This window comes from Asterias amurensis, chromosome 4, assembly GCF_032118995.1.
Source record: "Asterias amurensis chromosome 4, ASM3211899v1".
Taxonomy (NCBI): domain Eukaryota; kingdom Metazoa; phylum Echinodermata; class Asteroidea; order Forcipulatida; family Asteriidae; genus Asterias; species Asterias amurensis.
Window position 1 is genome coordinate 22,521,598 of NC_092651.1, and position 16,380 is coordinate 22,537,977.

A 16,380-nucleotide genomic window follows, 5' to 3' on the forward strand; every position below is an offset into this window, starting at 1 on the left:
TGCCTATAGGACCAGTCCTAAGTTAATAGTCCTGTGAAATCCACCCCGGAGCGGACAGTATTGCATGGCGGACACAATTGCATCTGACCCCGGTCCTAACTGAGGATAGGTTCAATGTGTCCCTACGTGTAATGACACGGAACTTTAATCGTCCGAAGTCTTATGATTAATCCTAAGCTAGGATGAGTTTGGTGAAATCGACGGCTGGTACCTTATCCCTAGAAACAATATTTGGTTTGCTTTATGCTTTTAATAAAATAATAAATAATAATAATAACAACATTTATAGAGCGCTAAATGCGGATGTTTCTAAGCGCTATAACCACATTGACAAAACAGATGGGTTTTAAGTTGAGATTTGAAAGTGTCCAATGAAGGAGCTGCTTGAATGTGGGTGGGTAGCTTGTTCCAAAGTGTTGGAGCTATGACTGAAAAGGCCAGATAGCGTGTCATGGTGCGGGGTCCCGGGGAAAGCTGGAAATGAGCTATTGAAGAAGAGCGAAGGCGTCGGGTAGCTGATGAAAGTGAAGAAGAACGAAGGGCTATGAGGTCTTGGAGATATACCGGGGCCAAGTTATGAACAGCTTTATACACAAAAAGAAGAACTTTGAAGTGGATGCGTTATATAAGCAGCTCTAAAGTTGGCGGTTGCAAAACGTTACTGTGTACATTGATTTATGAGGTGACTTAGCATAAAATATGGCTTCTCCACGTTACGTAATATTCATAATGGGTTGAGTATTGGGAATGACTATAGCGAGCTTACTTCAATCTGGTTTGCTCCAGTGTGCAATTTTATAAGAGTGTATAATGTGCTACGGCGCATTCAGCAGCCACAGCCAGGAACACCCCCTTCTCTTTTCGATAAGTGCACTTGGTTCTTTTACGCGCCTGTACACAGTACACAGGACCAACGGCTTTACGTCCCGTACACTGTTTGCCACGAGTGTAGTAAATAGTACATCGGTTGTTACGGGTAAAGTACATTGCTTGCACTCTCGTTCGTGTCACGTTCGCACAGCTTCAATTAGTCTTGGTGCAAGACGTTTCTCGTTTCCCTTTCACACACACCGCCGCCAATTCACCGACAGCGCCCGAACCTACTCACCTGACTAATAGTCCACTCACCGCCCCGGAGTTTCCGGGGCGGTGAGTAGACTAAGTCAGGTGATTGAGTCGGTGCGGGCGCTGTTTGTGAATTGGACGCGGTGTGCGTGAAAGGGAAACGAGAAACGTCTTGCACCAAGACTAAGCTTCAATGTGCATCTTAATTCTCGCTGAGGGGTTTATGTCTTAAATAAAACACGAGCAACGTCAACAACCTCCAGACTTCGTAGTAATGTAACAAGGGTCATTATTTATATTTTGTATAATTGTACGGGTACCCACTTCTTAAGTGAATTTGTGATATATCCCTAGAAAGGATCAGTTTGCGGCAGGTTTATAGATTCTTGTTGACCACGCAGTCTGATAAACTGATAAGACCTGTCAGTGGTGTTATCTTTTCAATCTAATTTTTCTTTCGAGATTTTCAATACCGATAAAGTGTATTTGGGGGCAGTTTGACTTCACTCAATACGGTATCGGTACCTTCTATGTCACCGTGTGTGTGTCTATTTGCCAGGGAACTGTCTTGCTTTAAACTCTACTACCGCGGATTTGACTGTTTAATTTCTGGAGACTTCTCAGTTCTAAAAAGAACTATCATGCGTTTTAACTTCTACCGGGTCCGAAGGTAGAAACTCGGCTTGGACTTATACTTTTACTTAAGCTTATAGAGGATACTCATTAACTTAACTACAGCGGATCGAGTTCTTTGTTTGTCTCAACGTTTCGACTTACGTGCTTGCTCTAGTCATCGTTTCCTTTGGTTGAGTCCGTGATTAATCCGTCGCGTTTTCATCAACTCCTCAGTGTGGATAAGTGATATAAAACTAATATAATATGGAGTTCACTAAAAGTCAGTGGGCTCTCGAGGAATATGAGGTTCCGTCTGGTCGTGTAACGGGCTTGAAGACTGTCTCTGAACGCATCAAGATGGAAGTAGCAGACGTGAAACAAGACGAGCGGGAATTTAAGGAGGTGTTTCAGGAGTTCGGAGATGCTACAACATTCCACGGCATTCGTTACATTACCAATAGTTCCAACCATATTGTTAGAAGGTAAGGTTAGAGTTTTGGTCGGACATTGGTAAGCATTTATAGAGCTTTCAAAGATACATTATACCATGCATAGGTTTCGGGGAACAAGGGGGAAAAGGGGTTTCGTTTGAACGAAACATATCTTTGTCTGAACGAAGTTTGTTTTCTTCTAATTAACTTTGGTGCGCTGATTGGAGTCCTTCCGAAACCTCCAGATCCAAAATGTTACGTAATCGGTAAAAACATGGGTTAGCGAACTTTTATTTGGACAATCATATATCAAAAAGTAATGCACCTACATGAATAACAAATACATCATTTTAAATCTCTTGAAATGGCCCACATTTGATAAAACGACTCTCACAGAACCCTTTAAAAAATAAAATTAAAAATAATCAATAAATAAATATAGAAATATTTCTGCGATATGCATCGCACTGACAAGATTCGATTATCGAAGCTTTAACTTTAAAGTCCCGGCCCAAACGCCTAATTCTCTCTAGCCTTGACTCAAGGCTGTTGGCGTAGTGTGCCCCGGCCCGGCGCGGCACAATTCGGCAGTCTGCACGCTGTACATACACGAACAACGTACTTGTATACAGTACCTTGTACAGTAAATAGTACAGCGAGAACAGTATAGCGAAGTCGTGAGTACGGTCGTGTCTTTCTACTTTCAACCTCGCACACGTGGCTCAAACAACAGCCTTGATGGGTCTGTAACAGCTTTATCGGAATTCCGATAAAAGGGCGTGCATGATCTGGGCATGTCATTCTAAACATTGGCCAATTACAGGCGCGATTGAGAATGACGTATTACTGCTAGCAATCATGCCACGTCCGTGTGCGTGGTTGAGTAGTTTCCCATTGACTTGTGTATGGTTGTGTAGTTTCCCATTGACTTGTGTATGGTTGTATAGTTTCCCATTGACTGGCGTATGGTTGTGTCAATTCCCATTGACTTGTGTATGGTTGTGTAGTTTCCCATTGACTTGTGTATGGTTGTGTAGTTTCCCATTGACTTGTGTATGGTTGTGTAGTTTCCCATTGACTTGTGTATGGTTGTGTAGTTTCCAATTGACTTGTGTATGGTTGTGTAGTGTCCCATTGACTTGTGTATGGTTGTGTAGTTTCCCATTGACTGGTGTATTGTTGTGTAGTTTCCCATTGACATGTGTATGGTTGTGTAGTTTCCCATTGACTGGTGTATTGTTGTGTAGTTTCCCATTGGCTTGTGTATGGTTGTGTAGTTTCCCATTGACTTGTGTATGGTTGTGTCAATTCCCATTGACTTGTGTATGGTTGTGTAGTTTCCCATTGACTTGTGTATGGTTGTGTAGTTTCCCATTGACATGTGTATGGTTGTGTAGTTTCCCATTGATTGGTGTATTGTTGTGTAGTTTCCCATTGACTTGTGTATGGTTGTGTAGTTTCCCATTGACTTGTGTATGGTTGTGTAGTTTCCCATTGACATGTGTATGGTTGTAAAGTGTCTGTCCTACTGACTTGTGTATGGTTGTGTAGTTTACCATTGACTTGTGTATGGTTGTGTAGTTTCACATTGACTTGTGAATGGTTTTGTAGTTTCCCATTGACTTGCGTATGGTTGTGTAGTTTCCCATTACATACATACATACATACATATAGGGGATTTATATAGCGCCACTACGTCAAGAACGCAGCGCATTAGATAGGATATAGAGAATGTTTAATACACTTCTTAAATGTTCGAAGAGAGTCGGAATTCCTAATTGAGGGGGAGAGTGCATTCCAGGTGTGTGGAGCAAAATGTGAGAATGTGCGACTTGAGGCCGACTTAAGAAGCGTTATTGAGTTAGGTTCCATGAGGCGAGTAGTGTCGGATGCTGAGCGTAGACTTGAGCACCCAGGCCGATGGAGAGACAGGCAAGAGGATAAATAGCCAGGAGCTGTGTTGTTGAGGCATTTATACACATAAACCAAGATCTTGAAGGTTATCCTCTCCCTTATCGGCAGCCAGTGAAGATCTTGTAAGTATGGTGTGGCGTGGTCATGCTTTTGGGCACGACAGACAAGTTTAGCAGCCCAGTTTTGTAGCCGTTGGAGTCGCTGTATGTCTGTTGAGTTGGACCCAAACAACAAGGCATTATCATAGTCAAGCCTGGTAAGAATCAGAAGACGGACAACAAGATGACAGGTGTCCTTATCGAGGAATCTTCTGATTCTAGAGATATTGCGCATCTGGTAGTTGAGACCTTTGCACAGAGATGTTACTTGAGCATTCATACTCAAGGAAGTGTCAAACACAATACCGAGATTGCGCACACTCTCAGAGGGCTGGATGATCTTGGTACCGATACGGAGAGTCACTGCAGGCAGGAGGTGCTTAAGGTGATCAGAGATTACCACAAGGAACTCGGTCTTCTCCTCGTTGAGCTTGAGCCTGTTGACAATCATCCAAGACATGATCTCATCAATGCATGTCGACATCTGTGAGAGTGCAGATATCATGGAATTGTGGTTGCCGGGGTCGAAAGAAGAATACACTTGTATATCATCTGCGTAGATGTGAAACTGAAGGTTGTACTTACGCAGGATGTTGCCAATTGGAGTGGTGTAGATGTTGAACTGTTGGGGGCCCACTATCGATCCTTGTGGTATGCCATATTTCAAGTCAAGACGTTGAGAAAACGAGCCGTCAATACATACACTGGTTGTTCTTCCAGAAAGGTAGGACCCAATCCATTTGAGCACATTACCCTCCAATCCCATTTCATCCGCGAGCCTGTTTAGCAAGATGCGGTGGTTAACGGTGTCAAATGCCGCACTGAGGTCTAACAGGGCCAAAAACACACCTTTGCGCCTAGAAACAAGTTCCATGGTGTCATTTTTGACTTTCAGCAATGCAGACTCGGTGGAATGTGCAGGCCTATATGCTGATTGTAATGGCTCTCCGAGGTTGTTAACAGTCAAGTATCTAGCAATGTTGTCAACGGCATGTTTCTCAATGATTTTAGACAGGTAAGTGATGTTGGATACTGGCCGATGGTTCTTTAGCTCATTTGGATCAAGAGATTGTTTCTTGATGACAGGAGTGATGATGGCATGCTTCAGAGAGTCTGGGAAGGTGCCGGAGTTGAGAGAGCAGTTGACAATCTGAGTTATGACGGGAACGAACATGCGCACATTCTGCTTGATGAACCATGTAGGTATTGGGTCCAGCGGACATGATTTAGCTGGAGTCTTCATGATGTATTTCTAAATGTCAACCGCGGTAACATGATCAAACTCGGACATTGTGCAGGCAAGTTCATGAGTTCGAGGTTGCTGTGGTTCAGGGATCGAATGAGAATAAGCCAGTTCTATTTCTATTTCAATGCCATCATAAATTTTGGCAACTTTACCCGCGAAGAATGTAGCAAATCCGTTGCTAAGTACCTGAGCAGAATCGTAGGTAGGTAAAGTCTTGACAGGTTTGTTCAAAAGAGTATTTACCTTCTTGAAGACTGTCTTGGTGTCAGCCCCCTCGAGCTCTTTCCTGTAGTGATCTTGTTTGGCCTGGTCCATCATGTCATTTACACGTTTGCGCTGATCCACATAGAGCTGTCGATGAACCTGAAATTGACATGTGTATGGTTGTAAAGTGTCCTACTGACTTGTGTATGGTTGAGTAGTTTCCCATTGACCTGTGTATGGTGGTGTAGTTTCCCATTGACTTGTGTATGGTTGTGTAGTTTCCCATTGACTTGTGTATGGTTGTGTAGTTTCCCATTGACTTGTGTATGGTTGTGTAGTTTCCCATTGACTTGTGTATGGTTGTGTAGTTTCCCATTGACTTGTGTATGGTTGTATAGTTTCCCATTGACCGGTGTATGGTTGTGTCAGTTCCCGTTGACTTGTGTATGGTTGTGTAGTTTCCCATTGACTTGTGTATGGTTGTGTGGTTTCCCATTGACTTGTGTATGGTTGTGTAGTTTCCTATCGACTTGTGTATGGTTGTATAGTTTCCCATTGACCGGTGTATGGTTGTGTCAATTCCCGTTGACTTGTGTATGGTTGTGAAGTGTCCCATTGACTTGTGTATGGTTGTGTAGTTTCCCATTGACTTGTGTATGGTTGTGAAGTGTCCCATTGACTTGTGTATGGTTGTGTAGTTTCCCATTGACTTGTGTATGGTTGTGAAGTGTCCCATTGACTTGTGTATGGTTGTGTAGTTTCCCATTGTCATGTGTATGGTTGTAAAGTGTCCTACTGACTTGTGTATGGTTGTGTAGTTTCCCATTGACTTGTGTATGGTTGTATAGTTTCCCATTGACCGGTGTATGGTTGTGTCAATTCCCATTGACTTGTGTATGGTTGTGTAGTTTCCCATTGACTTGTGTATGGTTGTGTAGTTTCCTATTGTCATGTGTATGGTTGTAAAGTGTCCTACTGACTTGTGTATGGTTGTGTAGTTTCCCATTGACTTGTGTATGGTTGTGTAGTTTCCCATTGACTTGTGTATGGTTGTATAGTTTCCCATTGACCGGTGTATGGTTGTGTCAATTCCCATTGACTTGTGTATGGTTGTGAAGTGTCCCATTGACTTGTGTATGGTTGTGTAGTTTCCCATTGACTTGTGTATGGTTGTGTAGTTTCCCATTGACTTGTGTATGGTTGTGTAGTTTCCCATTGACTTGTGTATGGTTGTGTAGTTTCCCATTGACATGTGTATGGTTGTGTAGTTTCCCACTGACTTGCGTTTGGTTGTGTAGTTTCCCATTGACTTGCGTATGGTTGTGTAGTTTCCCATTGACTTGTGTATGGTTGTGTAGTTTCCCATTGACTTGTGTATGGTTGTGTAGTTTCCCATTGACTTGTGTATGGTTGTGTAGTTTCCCATTGACTTGTGTATGGTTGTGTAGTTTCCCATTGACATGTGTATGGTTGTGTAGTTTCCCTTTGACTTGCGTATGGTTGTGTAGTTTCCCATTGACTTGCGTATGGCTGTGTAGTTTCCCATTGACTTGTGTATGGTTGTGTAGTTTTCCATTGACTTGTGTATTGTTGTGTAGTTTCCCATTGACTTGTGTATGGTTGTGTAGTTTCCCATTGACTTGTGTATGGTTGTGTCAATTCCCATTGACTTGTGTATGGTTGTGTAGTTTCCCATTGACTTGTGTATGGTTGTGTAGTTTCCCATTGATGTATGTACAGTAGGTATAGGAGTGTACATACGCTGTACACGTATTATGCACTGTGTTATGTATGGGGGTGCGCTGGTGGAATTCAGTGATTGGGACTGGGATTTTGCGGGTCGCGGCTGGCTGTAGCGCCTTGATCAAGGCTAAATTCTCTCAAAACAAATTCTGCTTTATTTGCAGATTGATTTGGCTTATGGCTGTGGCTGGGATGATAGTATGGCTTACAATTTCCTTGATGGAATCAGTGACCTTACTCCGGCAGCATGATGAAATCACATCAATATCAATTAACTATCTCACTGACGTCAAGTTCCCAGCCGTTACTCTATGTAATTACAACCAGTTCCGGGATGGGTCGCTGCCCAAAGCTGCCATCGAGACCCTGGCCTTAGTGTACGGTGGGGCCTCCGCTCACTCTGCTGACACGCTCATAGACACAACACCCCTACAAGACGTTTTCGAAAACAAAACAGATATCGAAAACATTGAAATTTTGAAAGATGCATCTCATCAAATTGAAGACATGATCATCGAGTGCAAATGGAGGAGTAAACCGTGTTCTCATCTCAACTTTACCCAACGTGTTCTTGACCAAGGCGTGTGTTATACATTCAATGATCCTGTGGATGAGAAAGATATACTGACGGTCCATAATCCGGGTAGCAAAAATGGACTTTTCCTGCGTCTAAATATTCAACAAAACCTGTATACATTTGGTGAGACCACTGCTGCAGGAATGAAAGTAAGATAATCAGTCATAATTACGAGTGATAGAACATGAAGCAGACATTTTTGCTTAACAATTTCCTGCTTAGTAGAAATGAGCAAGATACCAGTCACAAATTGTACATGTGACTTGGTATTTTAGCAGGTAACGTTGATGTTAAGCATAGAATTGCTGTGCTTTGCAACTTTTATGTGTTTAAGCAGCTTCATGAAATTGGGGTCTGGGCGAGAATATTCGTCTGGTTGTGTGACACAAACCATACCACTTTCAACCACGCTATCAATGCGATAATCATTGCTGTTTCTTTCTCTTCATTCAAAAGTGTTAATTTTGGTTTTAAGGATTAGTTTTGGTAAACCGTTTTTGTACATTGGGGTCGATTTCACAAAGAACTATGATTGATCTAAACTTCAGTGCAACTCAATCATAGCTGCTTAGTAACAATATTATGTGGTGACACAATGCAAGTTTGCCCTAAACAAGGCTAGAGGCAACTATTGCACACTGCGAGGAATTTAGTATAACTGTAAGACGTTCGTCTTTATCTTTTCTATTTCAGGTCTTACTGCACCCACAAGGCGAGTTACCAATCATCAAAGAACTTGCTTTTTCGATATCACCAGGATTTGAAACGTCCGTTGCAGTGAGACAGAAAGTGGTATATCATAATTTCATCTTTTATTTTCTTACTTCCCCAGTTGTTCAAAATTACTTTTCTGTGAGCGGAAATTGCGACAATCAATTCGTTTACATAACCCCCTGTAGCTCCGTACAAGGGGTATACAGCCTGGGGTGGATTTCACAAAGGTAGTCCTAACTTAGGACCAGTCCTAGGCAATGCTAAGAGATAGGACCAGTCCTAAGTTAGGATGAGTTACTGGTCCTAACTTAGGACCAGTCCTATCTCTTAGCATTGCTTAGGACTAGTCCTAAGTTAGGAATACCTTTGTGAAATCGACCCCAGTGCTTCCAAATATGTAGTCCACTAAGCTAAATCAATCACAAGAACCATCTTTTGCTCAGGGACACAAGTGTCGACCGAACCCAAACTCTGCTCAACAGAGACACCAGGGCCTGATTTCAGTTATCTTATCCGCTCAGCCACGACTCCCAGTAATCTAGCCGTATTATGTTGGCGGTCTCCCACGGCGGTCGATGGTTCAAATCCTGCTCTGGTAGGGTTCTTCTCTCCTAAACCCAAAATATGATTTCATGCGACCTGTTTCTGTTCTTCCATCAGATAAGCAGTCTTCCGGCGCCTTTTAAAGATAATTGCACCAACACCAAATTCACAGATTACTCATTTAATTATTCAGTACCAGCATGCAATTTTCTCTGCAAGGTCCGTTACGTTGTAGATAAATGTGGTTGCCGTGACTACAAATGGCCTGGTAGGTTACATTTTGTTTCCTGGAAAGTCATGGGGGATGGGACAGTTTAAACGAAATGGAAGGTCTCATTTAGGCGATGGAGAGAAACAAAGTTGTCTATATCTCAAAGAGGGCGCTGCAAGTAGTTTTAACGTAGACTGGTTCGGGTGTGCTCAAATTCGGTAATTTTTGGAGAACAAGGAGAAAGAAGAAGAACAAAAAGTAAAAAGTCTCCAAAAAAGGGAAGTTCTAAGACCGAGAGGCTCCATAAGAATTTTTTTGGTGCAACGTCTTTAAGGGAAAATCTTAAGAACGGGGACAATGGAAGGCAGCAAAAGACGTCTCCACATGGATGTTGAGAATGTGTGAGGGTGGGTGTATGAGGATGACGGTGAAGTGTTTTATCCACAATGCATTTTCAATGGATTAAATGTGTTTAAAACGTCAGGAAAACGTTCTTTTTGAAATGTTTGTTACAATACAAGATGTAGATGTGAGGAGTGGTGCGAGGAAGTTTAAATTCGTATACGTTCGGAGGTCAACTAACATAGTCTGATGGGATGGTGACGTACATTTGTGTCAAATATTGCACAATTTATAAAAATGTACTTTGAAGGTTCGAGTGATCCACTTTTTGTAATTGTTTGTTTTCTTTTTCTTTTTTTCTCACATCTTTATCCATTTGTCTGAATTCACTCAGGAAACGAGCCATTTTGCAATGTTTATCAACAGGTGTACTGCATCTACCGCTATGAAGGTACGATTTAAGTAGCCTTCAAAGGATTTGTGTAATTTTTTAACACAAAACAAACGTATGGTAAATTACCATAACTGGTAAAACACGTTTTTACATGCCTTATAACTGAGACTAAAATAATTTTCGTGACTGATTTCTCAAAAACTACAGCACTTCAACGAGTAATATTTAAAGGAAAGCTTTCTACTGTCACTATCTTCAAACTGTTTAAAGCCAGTGGACACTTTCAGTAAACAGTGCTGTCCAAGGCCAACACTTCGTGTATCACAACTTCTATATAAAATAACAAGCCTGTGAAAATTTAGGCTCAATCGGTCATCGGAGTCGGGAGAAAATAACGGGAAAACCCACCCTCGTTTTCGCACGTTTCGCCGTGTCATGACATGTTTTTACTTTAAATCCGTAATTCTCGTTGTCGAGAATTGATAGTTGTTTTAATGTTTTCTCAAAAAGTAAAGCACTTCATGGAATAAGATTTGAAGAGAAGTCTTTTACCATTACCTTCTGTAAACCCTGTAAGTTATTTTTAAATCTGTGAACCTTTTTTTTTCTGTTCCGAAAGTGTATAAAGGCTTTAAAGGGTCTATGTAACTTTTGTAGGACAACAAACACAATGTCCACAGATTTACACTAAACTTACACAGTTTGAAGATAATGATAGTAGAAAGCTTCCCTGAAAATATTACGTGCTGAGGTGCTGTAGTCTTGGGGAAATGAGTAAAACAATGTCATGAAGAAAAAAAATCGTCTCATGAGACGAAAATTATTTCAATCATTTACAAACGTATTTTCATGACATTGTTTTACTCATTTCTCAAAAACTACAGCACCTCGGTAAGTAATATTTGAAGGGAAGCTTTCCACTATCATTATCTTCAAGCCCTGTAAGTTTAATGTAAATCTATGGAACATTTTGGAAAAGTACCCAAATCCTTTAATGTAAATCTTTGGATATTGTGTTCTGTGTTACCAAAAGTACCCAGACTCTGGTGGGTTCGACTCCATACAAATTATTGTGTTTTTTGAAATTGGAAACGTTATCATTACAACTTGTTTCCCTGTGATCTGGTGATCATCCATCTTCATTCTAACTTGAGTGTATTAGCAAAACAATTGAACGATAATTTGTTGTCCCGGGTCTTTGTTAACCATGTACTCTTTGCTTTGTCTTACTGTATTGTGTTATCTCAACTGTAATTGTGTTTGTATGGGCACTCCCCATACCACAAGCTGAACCCACTTGGCTATGCCCCCAATTCCTAGAATATTTTATCACTTTGTTTACATTTGAGGGATTGTTAGAGGGATTTTAAAATAATTGTTGTATTGAGTTGATTGAATTTAATTGAATAGAATAACTAAACGAAGTTATTGTGGAAGAAACTGTTCGGCATAAAACAACATGTTTATTTGTTGACGGTTATATCGGTTATTGCCAGTTATTGCCGGTTATACCCTATGGGCTTCGTTGCGGTGATATGAGCCGTCAGAAAAATTGCTGCCTGCATTTTTATCACATCAGTGTATTTAATCCCAAACTTTCACTTTAATTAATTAATGGTTTGGGGGTTGAACAGACTCCACCCAGTCAGTTTCCCTTGTGATTCATAATTTTAAATTAATGAATTTACATTACAATTTTGTATATTTATGTTCTCTATGTTTTCCTAAAAAGAACAATATTTAGAAGACGAGATTAAATGCGACTGTCCAATTGCCTGTGAAACAACACAATATGAAAGCAAGATCTCGACGGCTTACTGGCCGAACACCAACCTTCTATCCTCAAAGAATTTGTCTTCAGAACTGTTCAGGTAAAGTAAAACAACGCACTTTTCATAAATTAACCTTGTAGAAGGTGAAGTCATGGTATTTGTTTTTTTGTTACACAATTTTCAGAGGAATGATCATTATGTATTCAATAAGATTTGTAATCACCAAAAAGTGAGACACCTTCACAACAAGGGTTATGTTTTATTGTCTTGTTAATTTGCCAGATTGAACTTCCTTGACGTCTACTTTTTCTGTGAGGAGATATTAACAACGAAGATAGAGCAGCATGAAGCTTACACATGGACAAGCTTTCAAGGTATTGTAAAATCATGGCGAAAAAAACATGTTTTGATATATAATGGTTGCTTCTTGCATGGCGCATATCTGTCACTCAGTGACGCTCAATGCGTTTAACATGATTATTTCTTGCAAGGTAGGCCTATGTGGTACTACGTTTCAATTAAGAGACCTAATCCACTGCACCATGTACTGGTTAACAATGTGATGTGGCGCAATATGCTGCCGATGGGAAACCGGCAGTGTCGGGGTGAACCCCTTCTCTTTTTCGATAAGTGCACTGGCTTCTTTCACGGGCGTTACACAACATACGGGACCAACGGCTTTTTCGCACCATCCGAAGGACGAAGCATCATGAAAGTGTCTTGCTTAAGGACACTGGGGTGTCAGGACTGCGAATCGAACCCACACTAGGCCATGATTCGCCACAATAGAAATAGATGATTTTACACTTAACGTGCTCCCCTCCCGACCTAAGGTCTTCATACCTAAAGCCGCTCAAATGTGGGCACTACTCTCCTCACTCCCCCTTCCAGTTGCCTGTTGCCCACTCTTCTCAACCACCCTAGCCAGACAGGCATCTTCGGTTCACCGCATAAGCCCCATAGTCCCAGTTTGGAAATACAGTCTCCTGACTAGACTTGGTACAATAGTTTTTTGGTTTTTTGGTTTTTTTTTTTTTAAACTCCACTCCACTTCTTTTTCCTCGCAGCGCACATTACTATCGAGCGTTAGCGGGCGCTGTTTAACAACTTACAGATCACCCTCTACACCACAAATCTATGCGCTTGTACGTAACGTAGGGCCTATGGTTTTAAAAACCATATTTTCTACCAACTCAAGAAGAACGTATTGCATCTAGACTATATCCTGTCGGGTATACTGTCCGAATCGTTGAGTCCATCGCCGTTCTTATCAAAACCAATAATCACTCAAAAGAGCATAATCTACCAAGGTGTTATTGCAAATTTTCTTAGGCCCCTTTTCGAAACAACTGTTTTATCTTGATGTCACAAATTCGCAACGAACAATTCGCAGCAGTTGCACTCTGCTCTACTCCCTTGCGAATAATCGCTGCGAAAGGAGGGTGTGAGTCATATTCACGTCAAATTCGCGTTCGCACAACTATTGTGCGTGCTTTGCGTACGTGCCCATGGCTTCAGACGAGTAGAGAGAACGGAGCCTGAAGCCGAAGCCATGGGTTCGAAAAGGGCCTTATATAATGTTTATCAATATCTTCTACAGGTGATGTTGGTGGCTACATGGGTTTACTTTGTGGGATGAGTCTACTGACGGTGCTGGAATGGGCAGACTTCTTCTTCATCACCCTCTTGAACAAGTTTCGGTTCATCAAGAAAGCCAAATGAGTGTGGAGCTGTGCTTCATTTATAGGCAATAAACAAAATCGAAATTTATTTCAAGCACTGGTTTTACTTGTCAGTAACTAACTGAAGTTCTAGGTTGAGGTAATTGTTACGAATTTCTTTCAATCTTGTGTGTAAGTTGGGCTCACACAACAGTACAAGATAAACGATTTGTTGTTGTTATTGTTTTCCTCGAATTGTGCTCTTTGGCTGCTTTCGTCGTGATAGGTGGACACCCCCCCCCCCCACAAAGCTTTTGTAAATAATTTATGAATATGAATGTGTTGTGCAAAAGAAACAAACTAATGTCTGTAAATATTTTATATTTATTTTTTCAATAATAACAGCAACTCTTGAAACTTCAATATAAACAAAAATATATGTTTAAAAATATAATTTGGTTATGTAAATAGTTTTTACAGATATTTGGTATAATTATTTGACACCAAGTGTGTGTCTGCTTGTCAGGTAATTTGTTTTTGTTGTTGTTTTGTTGTTGCTATAATTATGATTCTACTACCTTGGACTTGGAGCAGATTTTCAGATTTCGGGAGACTTCTCGGTTCTGAACAGAACTGTTTTGCTTTTTAACTCCTACCTGGGCGGAAGGTAAAATATCGACTGGGACTACTATTTTACTATTTTAAATTGTAAAAAATTTAATAATTTAATACTAATGACTGAACATCAATATATAAAACAAACAAACATGAAACGGTACCCATTTGGGAATGTTTGCTTGCTGATTGTCTCTTCTCAAGGAAAACATGTGACGCAAGAGCCCATCTGTGACGTTATAATAAAACTTTCCCATTGGACAACTGGCACTGCTTATCTCAAATTTACTAGTCATTAGGGATAAACTAACTTATCTGGATCTCACAGTTTACAGATGGTATAAAAGTTGTATTTTACAATTCCAGGGGCGGATCTACACGATTTGGCGTGATGTGTAAAAACTCCGAACTGCCCGCGTCGCGAGAGTCAAATGAGACTATTCCGAACGTTGCTGGCGCTTTGGCAGTTACTACCCCCCCCGCCCCGCCCCTTTGTTTCATTTAGTATTACTGCACGACAGACTGTAGGCTCGTTTGTGTAAGGTTCGTTCGGAATTCCCTTGCGACAGCGGACCAGTCTATGTTGAAAAAAATCCAGCAGTTAAACGACTTTGCCACAGAGAAATGCTTAATTTTAAGCCAGTTGCTAACTGTTTACGCACTATTAAAGAGTTAAGGTGTTAGTAAAACAAATAATTTTTGTGTTTTGCTTTTCATTAAAGTTTTATTAATTTAGTTGAACTTGGTACGTTTGTTGGATGAAAACAAAGCTGCCAATAAAAGCATGTGTTGACAGAATTATAGTCTAGAGTATACTTTCCCCCTGACTCTTGTTAAAAATTACCAGGTGTTGTAGATTGATTATACAAAACAGGACCTTTGAGCCCGCGCGATCTCTAATACCTTTAGTCAATTTATATTGTTAATGGTCAGCTTGAATTGTTATTGTTTCAATTGCTGGGTGTGTCTAATTGACATTATGCATTGATGTCACCTAGCCATCATCTTAGGGCCATGTCATACGTACAAAAAACAACAAGTTTCAGGCAATCTCCAAGTAGAAACGTCCATTCACTTAACATAGTTTCATTAAAAAAATTCTTGGGAATTGTAGGACCTTGTTTGAGAATTTACTCATGTGCTACCAAAGTTGTTCTTGGGCATGCGCTGCAGTTGGTTGCTTCCAAAATGCCTGAAAAAGTTGCCTCTTTTGACAAGAGACCCTACACAGGGAAACCGATTTGGTGCAACAATGAAGAGCACCTACAGCTAGGTAAACCAATCTGATGTAACAATGAATATGCTCAGGTTTGTACGCGCGGCGCAGGATTGGCCATTGAACATTCTCCTTAGGATTGGGTGAGGGCGTTTTTCACAATCTTCCACACCTGATAATAGCACGTACAACCCTCACCTTTGTGTAGGCTAATTTAACTTGTCGTAACTGCTCCAGATATTCGGCGATTTGGGAAAAAAAGGAAAACCACTACAACCATATCGAATGAAATGTTTACATGTTAGTTTTATTTACTGTGTCTACATTATACACAAGTCTAAAACAATCGAGCTGTTAATAAACCAAATGTATATTTTGCCTTTAAAAACAGTGGACACTATTGGTAATTGTCAAAGACCAGACTTCTCACTTGGTGTATCTCAACATATGCATAGAATAACAAACCTGTGACAATTTGAGCTCGATAGGGCGTCGAAGTTGCGAGATAATAATGAAAAGAAAAAAAATCATTGTCACACGAAGTTGTGTGCTTTCAGAGGCTTGATTTTGAGACCTCAAATTCTAAACTTGAGGTTTCGAAATCAAATTCTTTGAAAATTACTTCTTTGTCGAAAACTACGTCACTTCAGAGGGAGCCGTTTCTCACAATGTTTTATACTATCAACCTCTCCCCATTATTCGTTACCAAGTGAGATTTTGTGCTGATAATTTTGTTTGAGTAATTACCAATAGTGTCCACTGCCTTTAAGAACATACAGGGTAGTTCAAGCATGCGATTCCCGCTATTTACCTAACCTCTAAATTGAACGTGTAGATTTACCACATTTTAATAATGAGTATTTGAGAACAGGCAGCTGTGCGCAGATTCGCTAATCACAACGCACCTACAGTGTGCAATGTTGCACCTACACGAAATCTCTTCAGTGTCACATTGTCTCAGTCGTTAAAGCTGCTTGAATGCTAGACTTGATCCAAGTCCCAATCTCTTTTTATTTTCA

The 16,380-nt window shown here is 40.7% G+C and overlaps 1 protein-coding gene across 1 annotated transcript; it reads left to right on the top strand.

Moving 5' to 3' along the window:
* The first annotated feature begins 1,488 nt into the window (after positions 1 to 1,488).
* LOC139936262 (acid-sensing ion channel 2-like) lies at positions 1,489 to 13,916 on the top strand. Its single transcript, XM_071931052.1, has 8 exons — positions 1,489 to 2,162; positions 7,481 to 8,042; positions 8,587 to 8,685; positions 9,268 to 9,418; positions 10,098 to 10,154; positions 11,830 to 11,968; positions 12,152 to 12,243; positions 13,470 to 13,916. The coding sequence occupies exons 1-8, from the start codon at positions 1,945 to 1,947 to the stop codon at positions 13,589 to 13,591; spliced, it is 1,440 nt and encodes a 479-aa protein (XP_071787153.1). The 5' UTR covers positions 1,489 to 1,944; the 3' UTR covers positions 13,592 to 13,916.
* Positions 13,917 to 16,380: the final 2,464 nt, after the last annotated feature.